At 45.4% G+C, this 20,460-nt stretch overlaps 1 protein-coding gene across 1 annotated transcript in view; it reads left to right on the top strand.

Annotated features, from left to right (window-relative positions):
• The window catches only part of Gpat4 (glycerol-3-phosphate acyltransferase 4), a 32,769-nt gene that overhangs the window by 9,843 nt on the left and 2,466 nt on the right, over positions 1 to 20,460 (top strand). The window contains exons 2-10 of the mRNA XM_034519884.1: positions 7,319 to 8,295; positions 12,035 to 12,104; positions 13,719 to 14,019; positions 14,855 to 14,929; positions 15,725 to 15,814; positions 15,953 to 16,046; positions 16,565 to 16,680; positions 17,020 to 17,075; positions 17,508 to 17,593. Of these exons, the coding sequence (XP_034375775.1) occupies positions 8,131 to 8,295; positions 12,035 to 12,104; positions 13,719 to 14,019; positions 14,855 to 14,929; positions 15,725 to 15,814; positions 15,953 to 16,046; positions 16,565 to 16,680; positions 17,020 to 17,075; positions 17,508 to 17,593 (1,053 nt within the window). The 5' untranslated portion in view covers positions 7,319 to 8,130. The remainder of the gene's footprint in view (positions 1 to 7,318; positions 8,296 to 12,034; positions 12,105 to 13,718; positions 14,020 to 14,854; positions 14,930 to 15,724; positions 15,815 to 15,952; positions 16,047 to 16,564; positions 16,681 to 17,019; positions 17,076 to 17,507; positions 17,594 to 20,460) is intronic.

The following is a 20,460-nucleotide window of genomic DNA, read 5'->3' as shown; positions in this document are numbered from 1 at the left end:
TTAGATAAAAAAAAAACCAAACAAACAAACAAAAAACCCCTCACAGTCCCACTTACTTACCTAATATTGACCTCTGATTCCATCCATGCTGCTGTAAATGGGAACTGCATTTTTATACCTAAATACAATCTATTGTTTATATATACCAGACATATTTTTTGTATGCTCATTCATCTACTGAAGGGAGCTGAGTTGATTCCTTATTTTATTACTTGGGTACATAGTAGGACATATTGTAACTATTGTGCCTTGTGCCACAGTAAACATGTATCTTTGGGTGTAATGGTTTCCTCTCTTAGAAAAGCAGTGGAGTTGCTGGGTCATATTGAAGTTCCATTTTTATTGCTTTGAGCGCTCTATACTGATTTTCCATAGTGGATAGCTAATAACAACACTTCCTACCAACACTGCATTCCCATTCCCTTTTCTCATGTGGGCCTGAATTTTTGTTTTTATAGTGATAGCCAGCTTTTACATTCTTTGAGCAGACTTCCCTGTCAGTAGGTGAAAGAGATTGAAGTAATTGACCCAAATCCCATTCACACTAATAAGGAAGTGAGCCAGGATTCAAACCTTAGGATGTCTCTTTTGAGTGAACTGAAACTTACCTACTGAAAATCCTGAATGCAGTTTTAAAGATGCTCAAAGGATGAACAGTCTGATGCACTAATTCTGTAGGTGATTGATCCAACAACATGGAGCCTGTGTCTTAGTATACTTCCCTAGAGATACTGTATGCAAACATCTATAAACATGGTATATTTTTCATTTCCTTCCTCATAATTGGTATTTATTATAGACATTATTCTGCTTCCAACTCGGAGTTTTTATTTTTGAAACAGGGTTGGGCTATGTATGTAGCCCACACTGGTTCAAAATTGCAATCCTCCTGATTCAGCCTCCTTAGTGTTAGGCTCGAAAGCAGAAGCCATCACATTCTGCTAAAACATTGTTTGTTTGTTTTATCATTATGTACGAAGATGTGCTTCCCCTACCTTGATGTTGTGTTGGGGAGTAGATCCCTGAGGCATAGCTGAGCTGGTGTTCTGCCATGAGTGCACTTGACCTCTCCCCCTCCTCCTCCTTCCTCTCTCTCTCTCTCTCTCTCTCTCTCTCCCTCCCTCCCTCTCTCTCTCATTCTCTCATTCTCTTTCTCTTATTCTCTCATTCTCTTTCTCTCTCTCTCTCTCTCTCTCTCTCTCTCTCTCACACACACACACACACACACAGAGATTTATTCATCTGCATGTCTCTATGTGAGTGGTGAGTGTATGCACACACTTGTGTAGGCCCACAGAAGCCAGAAGAGGGTATCAAGTGTCCTCTCACCCTATTTTCTATTTTCTTTGAGGCAAAGTCTCACCCTAAACCTGTTTTTTGTTTGGTTTGTTGTTTTTTGGGGTTGGGGGGTTGTTGGGGTTTGTTTGTTTTGTGTGTGTGTGGTTTTGGGGGGTGGTGGTAGGGAGGTTAGCTTGTCTGGAAGCCAGCCTGCCCTAGTGATCCACCTGTTTTCAGAGCTAGGACACAGTTGTGCTCTGGATACAGCCTTGTGTGTGTGTGTGTGTGTGTTCTTTTTTTTTTTTTTTTTTTTTTTGTTTTTTCGAGACAGGTTTTCTCTGTGTAGTCCTGGCTGTCCTGGAACTCACTCTGTAGACCAAGCTAGCCTCGAACTCAGAAATCCGCCTGCCTCTGCCTCCGGAGTGCTGGGATTAAAGGCGTGCGCCACCACCGCCCAGCTCTTGTGTGTATTCTAAGACATGAATGCTGGTCTTCATACTTGTACAGCAAGCTCATTTAACCACTGAGACATTTTTACAGTTTATCTTGGTCTTTCAAAAGATAGTGTGCTATTGTGTCTTCTGCTGATGGGACTTGGCTTTTTTTTTTTTTTTTTTCTTTTGCCTTTTAGATATTTAAAGTACAGCTGTACCTAATTCCTTTTGTAGATGTATTAGTATAAGGTTTTCAGCTTCAGCCCTATAAAAATTTAGACAAGGTGAATCTTTGTTGTGGAAATCTTGTGTCTGGCATATTTAGTAACATCCTAGCTCCATCACACCAGGTGCCTGGAGTATCCCTCTTCATATCCCCAAACATAGCTGCAGGGGGAATGCTCCAAGGGGTGTGAAAAAATCAGCCCTGGCTGAGAACCATTGCTTTCATTTATTCATTTATTACTTACACTTCTGTAAGTAGTATTTGCTGGATTTAAGGTACACAATTAAGCTTTATGACAATTGCTAAGTCATTCTTCAAAGAGATCATAACATAAACATGTTAACTCTTTAACCAGTGATGTTTGAGGGTATTTTATAGTTTTCATCAACACAGTGGTTTGGTAAAATTTACCATAATGCTGTTGGTTGGTTTGGTTTGGTTTTGTTTAGGTTTCTGAGACAGTGTCATGTTTTCTAGGCTTTCCTCAAACTTATTATATGAGGAAGGAAGGCCTTGAACTTTCATCCTCCTGCCTCAGTCTCCTGAGTGTTGGGATTACATGAATGGGCCACCACAGCTGGCTTACCAGTAGAAGTTCAAGTCACATCTTTTGTTGTCGTTTTATACTTATCTTTTCCCCTCTCTTTTAATTCAGTACTTGCTGCTTACTGGGAGTGTCTGTTTTCTTTCTTTCTTTCTTTCTTTCTTTCTTTCCTTCTTTCCTTCTTCTTCTTCTTCTTCTTCTTCTTCTTCTTCTTCTTCTTCTTCTTCTTCTTCTCCTTCTCCTTCTCCTTCTCCTTCTCCTTCTCCTTCTCCTTCTCCTTCTCCTTCTCCTTCTCCTCCTCCTCCTCCTCCTCCTCCTCCTCCTCCTCCTCCTCCTTCTCCTCCTTCTCCTCCTCCTCCTCCTCCTTCTCCTCCTCCTCCTCCTCCTCCTCCTCCTCCTCCTCCTCCTCCTCCTTCTCCTCCTTCTTCTCCTTCTCCTTCTTCTCCTTCTCCTTCTCCTCCTTCTCCTTCTTCTCCTTCTCCTCCTTCTCCTTCTCCTCCTTCTCCTTCTCCTCCTTCTCCTTCTCCTCCTTCTCCTTCTCCTCCTTCTCCTTCTTCTCCTTCTCCTTCTTCTCCTTCTCCTTCTTCTCCTTCTCCTTCTTCTTCTTCTTCTTCTTCTGCCTGTGGATTTTGGGACCCCATGAAATCCCTTTACCTCTAAGACTACTTAAAGTTTGGTGTCCACAGTCAAACGTTGAGTTTTGGTCTTGCTCTATGTGTATTAGTGTTGCTGCTGTGGCAGATACCAATTGTAGATAAGAAGGGTAGATTTGACTTAAACTTCTAGGTTACACTTCAGTCATTGAGGGAAGTCAGGTCAGGAACTGGAACAGGTAGCCTGCTTGCTGGCTTGCTCATTTATTGTTAATTAGCTTTCTTATACAACTCACGGGTATTTAATCAGGGAATGGTGCCACCTATAGTGGACTGACCCTCTTGTGTCAATTAACAGTTAAAACAGTCCTCAGCAGACATACCCTCAAGTTGGTCTAGTTTGAGTGATGCTTTCTTTCACAGATCTATGTGTGAAGACTGTGTAAAGTTGACATATACAGCTAACTCTGACAGTTCCTTGCCGATGGGGGCGTGGGAGCAGGGGAGCGGATGGTATGAATTGTTAATTAGCATTTAATCTGTGACAAGCATTGCATTTTATGTGCTTAAAAAATTCACCTATCCCTATGTGGCCTAAACAATTTAAACATGCACACACATGCAAGCATGTGTATGAACATACAAAGTTCAGGCAGCTTTTGGAGTCACTTTTCATGCACACACATGTGGGCACATGTCTGGACATGTAAAGATCAGAGGACAGCTTTTAGAATCAGTCTTCTCCTTCTATCCGGAGAACATACTTAGATCATCCAGTTTGTACAGCAAGCACTTCTATTAAGCCATCCCACCAGCCTTCATTTATTTTTAATAAAAGGGTACTTTTATTATTTCTTTAGAGTTACCATATGATAACTATCATATTCTGTTATCATTCTTTTCATATTCTAATGGCTGTGGGTCACCTGATGAAGAAGATACGTTATTTCTCAGAATACTTTCTGAAAAGATTTATTTTTGTGTTTAGGAGTGGTAATGGCTCCTGCCACGTACCTGTGAATAGATCTGAACTGGCATAGAGCTTTAAATGACTTTAAATAGTTCCTTTCCCATCCTTTTCTGGGGCTCTTGTCTTTTTCTACTTAGCCATCATGAAAGTTTGAAATGACTTTGTGCTTGCTTTTTCACCTAACTCTTGTCTATAGGTTGTTTGTTTACTGACTATTAACATAATATCCAGCACATACGATCTGTCTAATATGTAAATATTGAATTAGTCACTCCAATAATTGAGGACATTTGGAGACCTAAGAGGCCCAGATTTGCCACTCAGGATTAAGAAGTTTTGCTGGCTCAGTGATCCACTGTCTCTAACTACAGAGAAACTCTCTTCCTTCCTGACAGATTCAGAACTAGTTGGTTCTTGTGTTTGTCTCTGAAACAGTTGAGTAGGGTTTGCGGGGGATGGGGAGGAGCATGATTCTCAGTTTGGCAGGAGTCTGGCTGTAGAAGCTAAGAGAATAAGCAAATACTAATTAATGATCTCCCTACCGCACACCCTTAAGAGATTGTGATGATGTGTGTTTCTTGAGACGAAGTTTTCTGACATTTCAGGTTACCTCTGCCTTTACTATCTCTGCTAATCCTCCAGACTCTGCAGGAAGTTATTTTATAACTGCAGCTTGTATATTGTTTCCTTGACTTCTAAGAATTTACGTGAGTACTGGTGTTGGCCAGAGAACTTGTCAGACTAGTTCAGGGTTTTCTGGTTTGGAGTCCAGCTTTTATGAGCAAGTACTCTAAGAGGGAAAGGAAGAGTAGAGGTTACTGTCTCTCATGGGGGAAAGGATCAGTGATCAATATTGTAGGCTCTTGTAGACCTCCGTCTCTGTCACACCTCCTTGTTTCCACATCTCTTTAAGGTTGTAAAAGCCACACCAAGCTCCAAAGCCTTATAAAACAAACCCTAGCCAGCTGTGTGTTGGTCAACTCCTGCCGAAGTGAAGAAAGTAGGGTGTTGCTCCATGTGTTTATTTTAGTGTTTTGGGGACATGAACCCAGAATAACCTTGGGAATTCTCAGTTGATTGTGATAGAAAGAAAAATGTTCAAAACTTTGACCTGTGGGGTCAAATCTGATATGGGACAGTCATGCTGGGCCCATGGAACTGGAAGTAACCTTGGCCAGTGGGACAGAGGGCTCTCGCTGCATCTTCTCATGGGATTTCTGGCCAAAGGGAATGGGGCTGGAGGGGGGGTTGGGGGACAGGATAGAGGGTGGAGTGGAGGTGTGGCTTCTTGCATTAGGCTAGGCCCTGATAGGTGTAAGAAACTCAGTGACGCAAATTCCTCAGTCACTTTGGGGATGTGGTTAGAAATCTGGCATGTATAATGAGTTTAGCCAGTTTATAAAAATGAAAAAACAAAACACACATGTACTTGGATTCTGAGAACAGAAGATTAATTCCAGGTCTGCCTTGTGGTTTTTCTTTCTACAGGAAGTCCCATGGCACCTGGCACAAGTGAGGTGCTGATTGGTTATTTCAGGATAGTCTGGGATGTAGGAAGCTGTAAGTGTTGTTAAAGAGCATGATATGAGACTGATGGGCCCTTCTCTGGATCTCTGCTGTACTGAGTTGTATGACCTGAGAAGGTTTAATTAATCTCCTAAATTTTATCATCTCATTTGTAAATGGAGTTGTTAGAGACTAAATGAGGACAGTATGTGGATAATGCTTTTTACCTTAGTGCCTTTTGTGTTGTAAGCATTCAGCAAATATTGGCAGTAATTTGAAAATGGAAGAAGTGGTAACGAGAAGCAGGAACAGTTGTTCATGATTTGTGACACTGAAGTGTTGTGTTGGGATCTGACCATGAGCTAGCTGGGGATGTGTAGGAATCAAATACAGGAGAACTGAGTCCCTGTTTGCCTCATTTCATTTACTAATTGGAAAATGGAAACAAAATACGCTGACAGAAAAGAGATAAGCAGGTGAAATATTTTTATTACTTTTATTTTGTGTGCGCATGTGTCCACATACATGTGCCATAGTGCATATTTGGAAATCAGAGGATAGCGTATGGGGATTCTTTTCTTGTACCATGTGGGTCCTGGAGAACAGATCCTAGGCCTCAAGCTTGATGGAAGTGCCTTTACCCACTGAGCCACTCTGTCAGCCCTGAGGTAACACACATCGTTCATAAAACACTAAGCAGAATTGGTGGTGAAGTCTGTACCTATTTGGTTTCTTGAACTGTGTATTGGGACAGAGCTGGAAAGTGACTCCTGGAGAGCCAGAGCCCTCCCAGTGACTGGGGTGTAGCTCTGCTAAGAGTGCTTGTCCAGACTAGTCAAGGAAGGCCCTGGGTTCTGTCCCCAGCACCATGTGGTAAGCATTTTTGCTAGAAAAATTTGATAGGATGCTCCCAAGTTCAGGACTTGCATTGTTAACTTTTAGTTTGGAATGAGCACTATATATTAGACTACTTTCATGAGATTTTTGAAATAGTAGAATTTTATGAGCAGCCAGTGTAGTGAAGTGGACTGAAAGGGCATAGTTCTTTCTATGGAAGAAATGTGATAAATATCTTATAAAAGTTTAAATATATTTTTCCTTTTCCTGTACAGTTCTATTTCTAGGAATTTTGTTAGTACTAAGTCATGTATGGTAGTATTAACACAGAATACTAAAAATTTGTACTGTCTAGCTTTAGGAGACAGGTTATCTTAATCCTGATATATTCTTACAGTTGCAAACTGTGTACCTGCAAGCCATTGGGGGAGCTCTGTTTTTACCAATAGAACTGTCCTTCAAGTTAAGACAAACTAAGCAGCAAATGAAGAAGAGCATGCCTGGTTAACAATGCCTTAACTTTTGTTGCCTGGTCCTGAGAGGGACAGAACCAGTGATTTTCCTGTGTCAGTAAGAATTACAGTAGGAAGAGTACAAAGCTAGTCCTGCAGTTGCGTCTGTTATAAAGAACTCTGGGTAACTATGGGACAAGTCAGAGCATTGACATCTCATATTGTACCCTTACCTTTCAAAATCTCTATCATCAGAAAGTTGACATGCATGGCCATTGCTCTCATTGTGGTTGAAAATACTGGAAATGTCCATTTTTCTCCCATGCTGTATCTATTTGCCTGTTCCCTTTTGACCTTGATGATAGAGAAGCAGCCTGTGGGTTCACCTTACCACAGCTGTCCCTTGCCACACATATGGAAGCATATTAACACTTCTCTTGCTTTGTGTGACTGATGGTGTTTCTATCTCCACCCCCAGCTCTGGCAGCATGTAAACAACCTTTTGCCAAGAACCCAGGTCACCGCTGAGAAGGGTGCCTTAAGGAGAAGAGTATTAGAGGACACCAATGCCAGGCGTGTCTGGAACGGTGCTCGGTACAGGCAGCATGAGACGTTCTGTGCCAGCCTCTGTGTGCTACTGGCGAAGGCTGGGGCTCTCCGGGTAGGAGGGTCCTGGGTCCGCCAGCATCAGGAACTCCCCAAGGGAGCATGGGACCAGCTATGAACTCTTTATAGTGAACTCAGTTTTAGCTTATGAAGGAATTTTGTAAACGTTACTTAATTTCTACATACTGACATTCAGAAGCCTTGGGTGTGAAGTGCCAGCAGCTACCCTTGTCTACTGGAGTTTCAGATTCTTCTGGCAGCAAGGTGAACTCTTGTTGGTACTTTTGACAATACAGACCTTTAGGACAAATTCACCTGCTGAATGGTTTGGGGCAGGAGGAAAGTGAAGCCTTGGAGGCAGCCACGCAGCTGAACAGAAAACTGTCCCTTGCCACTCGCTTGCCCGGACACTCAGGACTCAGGTGCTGTTCCTGCCTCCTCACCACAGATTCTTATCTGTGCCCGGAGCCCTGGCAGTTCTGGGGTGCTCCTGTGACCCTTCTCTTCTACTGTTCTGCACCAGAGCTCTGATTCAGGCAGTTGGATGACATGAACTTTGAGATGGAGTTTGTCACCCGTGAGGGACTGGCTGCCTTTCCAAGGCCTGTGCTGCCTGAAGGGACCATCTGAGGGACGTGTTTGTGTGTGGAAAAGAGGGCACCAGCCTGACGTGCGTCCTCCACCATGTTCCTGCTGCTGCCTTTTGACAGCTTGATTGTCAACCTCCTGGGCATCTCCCTGACCGTCCTCTTCACCCTGCTGCTCGTCTTCATCATTGTCCCTGCCATCTTTGGAGTATCCTTTGGTATCCGAAAGCTCTACATGAAAACACTGTTAAAGATCTTTGCGGTAAGTTGTGCTTCTGTGATATGTTTCCTCACAGGGAAGAGAAGGGTGTTAGCAGAAAGAATGGCTCTTTCACCTTGTGTCACTGAGTTGGGCTTAGACACTGGACACTGCCACATGCAGAACAGTTAGTAGGGCATAAAGCTGCTCACGGGCTCGTTTTTTTCCTCTCTTACCATAATCTGAGGTAGATCCTTGCATTCATGAAAAAGAAAAACAGAGGTTGTGTCAGAACTTAACACACTACTGTGCAGAACTGGTTGCGTTGAATGGAAGCAGATGAGAAGCAGTATCTCCCAAAAGTTGATCTGTGTCACAAGACTAACATTTAGACAAAGAGTTGCTAGCTACTTTGTTTGCAGAATCTGTTTTAAATTGTTACCAAATCCTCAGGAATTCTTTTCCACAGCTGAAACTGCAACCTTTGAGTAATACCATGACAATATAATGCACTTACTCATTCGGTATCTTACAGGCTTGTGTGGTCTGGTTTGCTGGCTCAAGCCAAGGGTCGTTTTCATGCTTTGCAAGTGCTCTATAGTCTTTAAATATTTTTTCCATTTTCTTTTAGTTCCTTTGCACTCTGTGGTATTCACTGTCCTGACAAGAATAATGTGGGTCTGAAGAGATGGTGCAGGGGTGAAGAGCATGTACTGCTTCTTGCAGAGACCCACATCTGAATCCCAACGCCCATATCCAGTGACTCCTAACCACCAGTAACTTCAGACCTCTGTGGGACCTGCACTCATGTGCACAGACACAGATATGCACACACACACACACAGTTAAAAGTGATTTTTAAAATATTGAAATTGAGGGGCTGGAGAGATGGCTCAGTGGTTAAGAGCACTGACTGCTCTTCCAGAGGTCCTGAGTTCAATTCCCAGCAACCACATGGTGGCTCACAACCATCTGTAATGGTATCCAATGACCCTTTCTGTGTGTCTGAAGACAGTGACCGTGTGCTTATGTACATAAAATACTACATAAAATAAATCTTTTTTAAAAAATTGAAATTGAGGCCAAATAAGCAGACTATAAACCCAGCTGTTGTAAACCCAGCTGGGTAGTGTGCAGTTTGCTCGTTGCACGTCCATTGCCTCTCATAGCACCACTCTCCACTCGTTACCACTTGAAAGGAGGTGCTTACAGTCCCACTGGCAGAGAGGATTTCTAGTTCAAAGCCAGTCTGAACTAGTATGTTCTCTGTGTGGCCTCTCTGACCTGGTACTGTCAGTGTCCATTTGCATGGCAGCAGTTATCAGCGCTTGTGCGTTCTGTGTGGTTGAAGAATACCTCATTGGGCCTGTCCTGCGACTTGCACACTTATGGATTCACCCACTGATGAGCTGTTCCACCTCTGGGCTGCTGTGAATGTCGCTACTGTGGACTTGCGTTGGGAGTATATCACAGATGTAGAGCTGGTGTTTGATTCAAGTGTGTGGGTACACAGGTGTGAGTGTGGGTACGCAGGTGTGAGTGTGGGGCCTGAGGTTGCTGTCACATGTCTTCCTCAGTTGCTCCTCTGCCTCATTTATTGAAGCAGGGGCTCTCAATCAAACCCAGAGCTTGATGTCCACCTCTCTTGGTTTGAAGATAATTTGAAGGAAGTGGGGAAAAAGCCTGGATAGAAGCAGAAGGATGAAAACAGGCTGAGTTTTGCTACCCAAGTGAAAGGAGTCAGTGAGGTCTTGCAGCCTGGTCAGTGTTTGGCTGCACAGTCGAATTCGTTGGGAAGTTACAGAACTCTGTGGTGTGAGCACAGAGGCTGAAGACAGGATTGCAGAGGTGGTGGGGGTGGGGCAGTGTGGGGAATGCTTCTGAGCACTTGGGGGTTCTCAACTAGCCCTGAAACCTAACCTTGATCAGTAAACTTTCTAGTGTTGTTATCTGGGGAGGGAGTTACAATTCCTACCTCACATGAAAGGAATGAGAAGGTCAGGTTGAAGATGAGGATGATTTCTGTCAGGGGAGGTGACAGGAAGAACATTTAGGTTTGTTTAAAATTTTTATTTATTCTCTGACTTTATACATGGATGCAAGCATCTCGATTGTATCCACCCTAACTTTCCATCCAGATGGGACCCCTCTGCCTTCTTCATTCTCATTCTCTCTTTTTTTTATCCCACTGAGTTAATTAGTTCAGTCTGTGTGCATGTCGATGTGGGACCATCTGCTTAAGCAAGTCCTACCTCCCAGCAACCACACCCCAAAGAAAAGTAACTCTTCTCCGGCCACCATCAGTTTGCCAGTAGCTCCTCAGCTGGGGGTGCAGTCTCTGAACCTTTTCTCCATCCATGCTGCAGTGTGACTGTCTTGATCTGGTGACCGTAGCTGCAGTGAGTGCACGCGTGCAGCGGCAGCCTTCACAGCCCTGTCCTTACTCCATCCTCTGCAGTGTTCCCCGTGAGGGTATGGATAGACGTCCCTCTGCAGTGCTCCCCGTGAGGGTATGGATAGACGTCCCTCTGCAGTGCTCCCCGTGAGGGTATGGAGAGACGTCCCTCTACAGTGCTCCCCGTGAGGATATGGATAGACGTCCCTCTGCAGTGCTCCCCGTGAGGGTATGGATAGACGTCCCTCTGCAGTGCTTCCCGTGAGGGCATGGATAGACGTCCCTCTGCAGTGCTCCCCGTGAGGGTATGGAGAGACGTCCCTCTGCAGTGCTCCCGTGAGGGTATGGATAGACGTCCCACCCAGGGCTGATACCAGACAGTCATCTACTCTCAGCACATTGACCCTTGTGAATCTCTTTATAAACTGTTATCTAAAGATGGACATATTTTCTATAAAGGCCGAAGGGACAGGACCACAGCCATGAAGGAAACAAACACCCAGCGTTCCAGAGCTAAGAGAACTCAGTGGAGAGTTACTCTTCCAATGGAGCACTAACCCTCCACCATCACCACTGGTTTCCTAGGCTGGAGTTGTTGATTTCATTTTCTCGAGGTTGAAAACAACAGAAGTGAGAGAAAGCGGAGGTGGGGGGGGGCAGTTATGGAGAAGTAGAGTAACAGCTCCCTGCAACTGTTACTCTCATCAGGAGAGGTTGCAAATATAACTTGCCAGGTAGCACTCTAGATTGGATGTTTTTTATATCTTGGGATATAAAAAAGGGGTCTGTTTGTCCTAACCAGTACATAAATTGGACTTCAAGTTGGAATGAACCTGGTTGAGTGTATTTGGGGTATCCTGACTGATTGAGGATCAGGTAGAGTACAGACTCAGAGAAAATCCACCAAAGTCACCAGGGAGGAGGAAGAACCCTGAAGTAAAAGAGCAGCCTGGGGTGAGCCAAGACCTATAGATGTTCTCTCAGACTCCTTGTCTCTTTGGCTTACTACCAGTCACATCTACGTCTGTGTTCTCAGAGCTGGCTGGTTTCTTCAGGGCGTGCACAGATGCTTTTGTTCATTTGATCCCCAGAATCCACATGGTGGAAGAGAGAGAGAACCAACCATCCCCCCATGAGTTGCCCTCTGACCTCCACCAACCCCTACACAAAAATAAATGGTGGTGGTGGGCATCCTTGCAGGGTGAGGAGGACTTAGGGAGACAGGTCTGACTAGCCAGTTTTCCGTGCCTGGAGGCAGATCTAAGTAAGGAGAGAAGCACCCTGAGCATTTTGTCTTGACTTTTAGCTCTTCACTGATGGGAACTGAGTTTATGTTCCTGGTTAGGAGCTGGAGATTCACAGGTGGATTACTGATGAAGACTGTCACTTTACCATTTTCCTCCTCAGTGGGCGACCCTGAGAATGGAGAGAGGAGCCAAGGAGAAGAACCACCAGCTTTACAAGCCCTACACCAATGGTAGGACTGGGTCCCTTCATCTAAAAGAGCCTCTGAAGTAATATCCCTTAATGCTGCTGTTTGTGGAGTCTTAGTACAATTACTTTTCTATAACAAAATACCTGAAAGTACTTTGCAGAAGAAAATGTTTGACCTTCAGTAAGGGCTGGGCAGATGGCTTAGTGAATAAAATACTTGCTGTGGGTTTACATGGGTTGGACCCCCCTCAGACCCATGAAAACCTAGGTTCAGTGACATACCCCTGTAAAATCCCAGTGCTGATGGGCGGAGACAGGCATCCCCAGAGCTCGAAGGCAGCCAGTCTAGCAGTCACCTGGCTTCAGGGTCACTGTGACCCTAGGAAAGGTGTGTGTGAGGGAGAGTGATAGGGGAAGGCACCTCAGTGACTTCTGGCCTGTGTACTCATGCAGTACACGCACACGCACATGCACACACTCAAACTCAGTCTCTCCCTCCCTCCCTTCCTCAGTCGCTCCTCTCACTGTCTCCCTGTCACAAACACAAGAGAGAAGAAAACCTGGGTAGGAGTAGAATCCCATTGGTGAGGGCCCCTTGGCCATACTGCAGTCTGGCAGATGGCAGCACTTGGCAGGAGTGTGTGAAAGGCAGGAGGGAGGAAAGAGTTGGTTCCAGTGGCAAAGAGTGCCCCAAGAGAGTAGGAGGGTGTCTGGCTTGCCTTTTACAAACAACCTGATTTAGAGCTGGGTACAGTGGCACATGCCTGAGATCCCAGCAGTTGGGAGATGGTGGTAGAGACAAGGAATTCAAAAGCATCCTTAGCTGCATGGTGAGTTCATGCCAGCTACTGCTACTGAGAACTTGTCTCAAACAAACAAGAATAAGCAAAGCAAACAAACAAATCCACCAAAATCCCGACCTGATGTTATGGGAGTGAATGACCCCTGCAGAACCCACCCAGTCAGAGCAAGGACAGTGCTTCTCTACTTGGGAACATGGGTCCCGTGACCTAATCCCATGGGCTGATCTTTTACACTCTTGTCAAGGATGGTTTTCTTGAAGACAGGGTCTGTCTGTGTGGCCCTGGCTGGCCTCAGACTCAGAGATTTGTTTGCCTGTGCTTCCTGAGTACTGGGATTCAGGTGCTTGCTACCACGCATGTTGGCTTTTATTTCTTGATAGGTTCATACAAGTTTACAGTGAATTTTGTCTTTTCCTTCCTACTTCCCTGTCTCTTCTCCATTTCTTCTGCTGAAATCCTCCTTTCCAGTAAATCTCCTTCCTACGTTCGTGCCCTTTTGTGTGTGTTTAAGTGACCCACTTAGTTTAAATAGTGTTGCTAGCTTGAGGCTAGGAGGAAGATTCTATACTGGGGCATGGTAGACCCCACCACTTAAAGACTCAGCACTTCTCAGCACTGTTGAATTAGGGGCCACTCTTTCTGCTCATGAAACTCTGGAGAGAGATGGTATAAGCCCACATCCCAAGCAGGGCACGTATATCCTTTGTACTGAAAACACAGAAGGCAGTCTTCATATACATGTTCCCTTGAAGCGTGCCACTTGACTATGGATATTGTTTTGGGTTTTTCTTTTTTAGTTTGGTTTTGGGGGGGGGGGGTTGTTGATGTTGTTCATTTGTTTTGTTTGTTTTCAGGAATCATTGCAAAAGATCCCACTTCTCTGGAAGAAGAAATCAAAGAAATTCGTCGAAGTGGTAGTAACAAGGCTCTGGATAAGACACCAGAGTTTGAGCTCTCTGACATCTTCTACTTTTGCCGGAAAGGGATGGAAACTATTATGGATGACGAAGTGACAAAGAGATTCTCAGCAGAGGAGTTGGAGTCCTGGAACTTGCTGAGCAGAACCAATTACAACTTCCAGTATATAAGCCTGCGGCTCACCATCCTCTGGGGCTTAGGAGTGCTGATTCGGTATTGCTTCCTTCTGCCACTCAGGTGAGGCTGGGCCTTGGAGGCCAGGTGTGAGCTGCTCTTCCTGTGTGCATCTACTTCACTGCCGCGGTTTCCCTGTATAAAGGAGGGTAGTGTGCTTTTCCCCATGGCTAGTCCATTTTGCCCTTGGAAGGGTACACTGGGGACTATCCTTTCAAGTCCCTACATTCTTTATGTGTCAGACAGAAATTCCTTTCCTTTCCTTTCCTTTCCTTTCCTTTCCTTTCCTTTCCTTTCCTTTTCCTTTCCTTTCCTTTCCTTTTCTCTTCTTTTACTTTACTTTTTGAGACAGGGTCTCACTGTGTAGCCCTGGCTGCCCTGGAACCCAGAGATGTACCGGCCTCTGCCTCCTAAGTCCTGGGATTAAAAGGTGTGCACCAGGAACTACACCCAGCGAGTAGTAGGGTTTCTTAAAGACCATTCGCTAGTTGGGGGTACTAAACTGGACAGAGAACACCATCTGCTTCCTGGCCTATTCTTCCTGGGCATAGCCTTTCCTGAAACTTGCCTCTCTGGCACAGAAGCAGCATTGATCTCTGCTTCTCTCTGTTTGTCTTGCCAGATGCTGGCACCTTCCAACTCCGCCTCCTTTCACATAGAGGTTTTACTTTTGTCAGGGTGTTCAGCCTAAACGAGACTAGACATGTGTTGAGTGTGGCGCCGCCTAATTCTGAAGAGACAGTGTCAGCCCCCTGACTGTTCACTGTCTGCTTGGAATTGCAGTCCTCTCACAGCCCAGGGAAGTTCCTGTCAGGTTCTGCATGTGTTCTTCAGGATTCCTGCCTTTGTCTTCACTATGCACTGATAACTGTTGAGTGTGATGTGTTCTGTCTTACAGGATTGCTCTGGCATTCACGGGGATTAGCCTCTTGGTAGTGGGCACCACTGTGCTTGGATATCTGCCAAATGGGAGGTGAGTAGGGTGAGTGCACACATCGGCACATGTGTGCACGTGTCATGGAGGCTGACCCTGGAGGCAACTGCCACTTTATATCCAACTCAGTCCCTGAGTCTAAGGACATTAAAATAACCCTGTGTGCAGCGGGGTCTGCAGTGATGGCTTTTGTTTTCTGACTGATATGAGATAGTAGCTGTGTGTTCTTCTTGGAATTCAGTCCTCACTGTCTTCCCATTTTAGAGGAAAGAAAGGCAGTTACCATAAAAGACTCCAGGCTTAGGTGTTAACAGATTTTTATAGCATGTTTGTTTTTGTGGGGATCAAAACCAGGGCTCTGTATGCTGGGCAAGTTCTGTATTGCTGCTACACCCCCAGTCCTTAAGATGTTAACTGCATGGTTCTGCTAGCTCCATAAGTAGACAGATGACCTAGAGTGTAAGGTTTTCTTCCCACCTACTTCCCTTAAGGAAACTTCACTCCCTTAAAGTAATGGTGCCTAGAGACATCTGCTCTACTGGGGCTGTTAAAAAGGTTGGACCTGCTGTGGGTGGTGGGTGGGGCACAGGAATCTGAGAAACCCTGGCCTACCTCTGCTGGAAATTCTAGGCCTTTAATTTCAACCATCAACCAGTGAATGTCATCAAGTCTCATCAAGTCTCTTTGCTTGTGTGTAGCTATAAAGATACTAAATAATGAGATTTGCAGGTTTGCCATGGAGGCTAATGTTTCTCCAAGTACTCTGTGCCATTAGAGCCAGCAGCTTGTCCTGTTCACATACACATGAGCTCCTCGGCTGTCGTGTTGTTTCAGATTTAAGGAGTTTTTGAGTAAACATGTCCACTTAATGTGCTACCGTATCTGCGTGCGAGCCCTCACGGCCATCATTACGTACCACAACAGGTGAGGGCATGTCATATTAACATGGAGGGAGACTCGTTCACCTTTGGCTAGAGCTGGTGAAGTTGGTGAGGTGAGAGGTGTATTCCAAATAAATTGATTCATGCTGTTTATATGGCTTTTCTTATATTTTATACTCAGGAAAAACAGACCAAGAAATGGTGGCATCTGTGTGGCCAACCATACATCTCCCATTGATGTGATCATCTTGGCCAGCGACGGCTACTACGCCATGGTATGCAGCTTGTTTCTGTGGTTCTCTGACCAGGACTAGGCAACCTCTAGGCCCCCCATAGGAAACTTCCTTGGTTAAGGGTTCAGACTTGTGAACATGCTTTTGTATGCAGGTTCCAGCTTAGCATCACCCTAGGACTGGTCTCCCTAGAATCTGCTGCTGTGAGTGGAGTGGTTGAGAGTAGGGCGAGCAGGGCTGCAGATTGGGTTGTGTCCTTAGACTGACTGATAAGGGAGGGAGGGAGTCTTGAGAACACTGAGGGAGAGGTGCATTTCATATGGTTACTCATACAGTTTCCCAGCTTCCTGTGTGTAACTGGAGGAGCCTCTGCTGCTGCTGTTTAAGGGGCTTACAATCAGGAGTCTGAGTAGTGGATTCTTGATAGTGAGGAGGTTAAAATTATAAAACATTAACAGAGACTGGGGTATGTGTTTTGTGGGATCAGGGTCCTCCCCAGAGTGGGGACATTTGTGTGAGTGTGATTTCACTACTGATTATTCCTCTCTGTCTGACATTAGGTGGGACAGGTGCACGGGGGCCTTATGGGTGTCATTCAAAGAGCAATGGTGAAAGCCTGCCCCCACGTCTGGTTTGAGCGTTCTGAAGTAAAAGATCGCCACCTGGTGGCTAAGAGGTAAATGGGCAAAATGCTATTTAATTGGTCTAAGGAAGTAAGCAGAAAATATTTTGGGAGTTGTTATTCCTTTAAACTGAGCCTGTATAGTTCTCATAACAAATGATTTACCAACTAAGTTATGTTTTCATTCTATCCTTCGTGATAAACAAATCAGGATCTGTGATTTTGTGGGGAGTTTCTTACTTGTTTTGGGTGGTGCCAGGTGGAGCATTTATAGATACTAGGCAAATGGTCCATCACTGGGATATGCTAGCTGCAAGCCAAAAAGACTTTTATTGCTATTTGCAACTGATAAGGTCATCCATCGACACTTCCTTTTATTTCTTTGTCCTAAAGACTGACTGAGCATGTACAAGATAAAAGCAAGCTGCCCATCCTCATCTTCCCAGAAGGTACAGAGTGACTTGGGGATGGGGAGTGGTGTGCCAGGGAGATGGAGCCCCGAGCCCTGGACAGCATTGGGTCCCTGTGGGAGAGAGTGAAACATGGGTGAATTCAGAAGCTTGCTTAACTTCCACAGCATGTGCTTGACCAGTGCAGGGTCCTCCCTGTGGTCACCTTCAGTGATGCAGGTAGCTTTCCAGCCTCTTGGAGAGTAAGTACTCCCTTCGTCTGTTTGGCATCCCTGCCCCATGCCCTAGGCTGGGACAGTGGCCTGATGCAGGAGAAAAGGAATAAGTAACTGCATTTTGTCGAGCTCCCTTAAGTGTCCACTCAGGATTTGGGTGATGGCAGATTTATGCTGTCCAAGGATTACTGTTGGTGGCACAGAAACACTGGGTAAAAGTCCAGAAAGGAAGCGTCTTCTCTTGCCTTTGTTTCAGGAACCTGCATCAATAACACATCGGTGATGATGTTCAAGAAGGGGAGCTTTGAGATCGGAGCCACTGTCTACCCTGTCGCCATCAAGGTACAGGACCTCAGGCCACCTGAGCGCCCCGGCGGGAGGTGGGGACTGGTGACCTAGTCAGAGCTTCAGCCCTCTCTCCACTAGCACTGCCAGGCCATGTGGCAGAGCAGGGGAAAAGGAGGATGGGGGATCCAGAGGGATGTGGGATGGGTCAGAAGAGCAGCAGCCAGCCTCGGCTGTGTTCCCACTGTGTCCTTCAGAGACTTCCTGGAGTTCAGAGCACTGGCAGCACAGGCAGCTTGCTGCTAGGAGCAGTGGGCGTGGTAAGCTGAATTAGTGTGGAGGGACGGATGGGTCCCACCTTCTACTCCAGTGTCTGCCCTCCAGGAAGGAACTTGTCCTTCTAGCCAACCCCTTAGACTCCCTGGAGACATGGGGTGCTTCAGCCAGTCAGCTTCCCTGGATCCCTCAATTCCCTTACCCCCACCCTTTATAACCTAATACAGATGTGTATTGTTTCTGAAGGAATCTAGACCTCATGGTATTACTCCCCAAATAGGCTGTTTTCAGCAATGCCAGCCTACCTAGGCTGACTTTTTAGAGCAAGATGAACAGTTTCAAACAACTCAGTTTAGCCCCTGCCATTTTGGTGTCTGTTGTCAGCGGAGTATTGTAGAAATATGTCCCAGTTGATTTTCCACTTGCCCGTGTAACTGCTGGGTAGTCAGATAATACCCTCTACCAACCAAGCAGAACACCAGGCCTGCTAGTAACTGAACACTGGCTGCAGACTCACCCATGGACAGGCCTAGGTGGCCCAGCCTTAGGTGTTGGATGGCATGCCAAAGAATAGTCTTTAGTAGGGTCTGCTGTGCAAGTAGAGGGTGGAGACTACATCTCATGTGTGTTAGGCAGGTTCTCTACAGGAACAGAACTGATAGAATGAAAATCTGTGAGGTTCATTAGAGGCGCTCACAGGCAGGTCCAGCAATGGCTGTCCCAGCAGAAGCCCAGTTCACAAGGCTGATGTCTTAGCTGGTCTTCAGGATGTGCCAGAATCATGAAGACGTAAGTTCTAACATCAGTGAAGGAATAGATTTGCCAGTGAGAGTGACAGAAAACAGGCAAAAAGAACCAGTTTCCTTCTTCCAAGTCCTTTACAGAGGACTTGGTATAGTCCAGATTAAAGGTAGATCATTCTACTTGAGATAGGTCAATCAAGGAAAAAAAAAAAACAAAAAACAAAAAAACAAAAACAAAAAAAAAAACCATTGCTCGAAGCTACACCCAGCCCCTTAGGTCTTAGTTAACTGCAGGTGTGGTCAGACAGCCAGCACTTCATCAGTGCTATCCTGCCATCCAGCGAGGTGCAGGTGGGTGGACAAGGGCCAGGGACTTTGCTAACTGTGCTTAGTGACCCGCCAGCCCTTTCTTCATCACTGTGTGAGCTCCTGCAGCATCACCAGGGGGTGTTTAAACGATTTGCTAGGGTTCAGGCCGAATTCTGACTTGTCACTTTATCACAGCCCTGGGCGATTCGGGGTCACACTGGAGGTCTTCTGTATGTAGCATGGTTCTCATTTGTTGTAAAACATGGACTCTTGAGAGAGCTGCGACTCGTCCACAGAATAAAATGAATGTGAATTTCATTCTGTTCACGTATGACAAGCTTCTGACTACAGATGGTATCTGGGTTTTGTGGAGGTCTGTTGGTGTCTGAACATGGGTGACCATATCAGTGGCAATGCCTTTATCTCATTTCTGCCAAAATTAGTCACTGTTCGATGGTTTTGAGAGTGTCGTTATTTTGAACTTTGTTTTGGTTTTCTTTGCTGTGATGTCTGCCTGGCATGGAAAGAGAATCAGCCTGCGTCGCCCAGGCTGGTCTCAGGCTCAGAAACATCCTTTTATCTGGTTTCCAAGTGGCTAGGATGACAGCTGTGCCCCAGTATACTTGGCTAGCTGCACTATTTTTTTAATCACATACCATAGATTAGTTTTAAATTTTTATTCTCCTTTGTTTTTTTACTGGCACTAGAAAATTACTATTGCTATCTTTTAAATTATTTATATACATATATTTTATGAGCACTGGGGTTTTGCTTGTATGTATTTCTGTGTAAGGGTTAATCCCCTGGAACTGGAGTTACAGTTGTGAGCTGCCATGTGGGTGCTGGGAATTGAACCTGTGTCCTCTGGAAGAGCAGCCAATGCTCTTAACTTTGTGCCTGGTGCCCAAAAATGCCAGAAGAGAGTATCTGAACCCCTGGAACCAGTTACAGATGGCTGTAAGCTGACATACAGGTGTTAGGAATTGAACCCAGGTCCTCTGGAAGAGCAGCCAGTGCTCTTAACTGCTGAGCCGTCTCTCCAGCCCCTCTTAGTAGTATTTAAAGTACATTCATTAAGACATTGAGTTTCTTAGTTTCTATGGCTGGCCCTATTTCTAGCTTTTTAGGAACCACATCGCTAGCACATGACCTTCATGACAGGACTCCGCAGGAAAGCAGTGGTGTGCATTGCTCCTGTGCAGAGCTTTGAACCCTGTGCTCTCAGGTTCTGCAGTCTGCTCTTCCTTACGTGTCTCGTCAGACATTGGGTAGCAGCCACCCATGCTCATGCGGCCTTCTCAGGGACCCAGCCCTCCCTGTCACTTCTCAGATCTCTTCCCCTCACCACGCTTTTCTGCCCTGAGATTACTGAAATTTAATAGTTTGATAACTGCAGCCACATTTCTCACAAAACACATTTGAAACAGCCTTTTTCCTCATTAAATTCGTTGACAAACCCAAGTCTCTAATGTGCCTGCCCTCATTGAGACCTCATGAGACTAACAGATGTGGATCCATTTGCTAATGTACACTGGTGATTTAATTAGCAGTTTTCTACCCAGATTCACTTTGTTGAAAGTGTAAATATGTAAATTG

This window comes from Arvicanthis niloticus, chromosome 16, assembly GCF_011762505.2.
Source record: "Arvicanthis niloticus isolate mArvNil1 chromosome 16, mArvNil1.pat.X, whole genome shotgun sequence".
NCBI classification, from domain to species: Eukaryota; Metazoa; Chordata; class Mammalia; order Rodentia; family Muridae; genus Arvicanthis; species Arvicanthis niloticus.
Note: the sequence above shows the minus strand (reverse complement) of the source record. Positions and strands in the feature narration are given on the sequence as shown.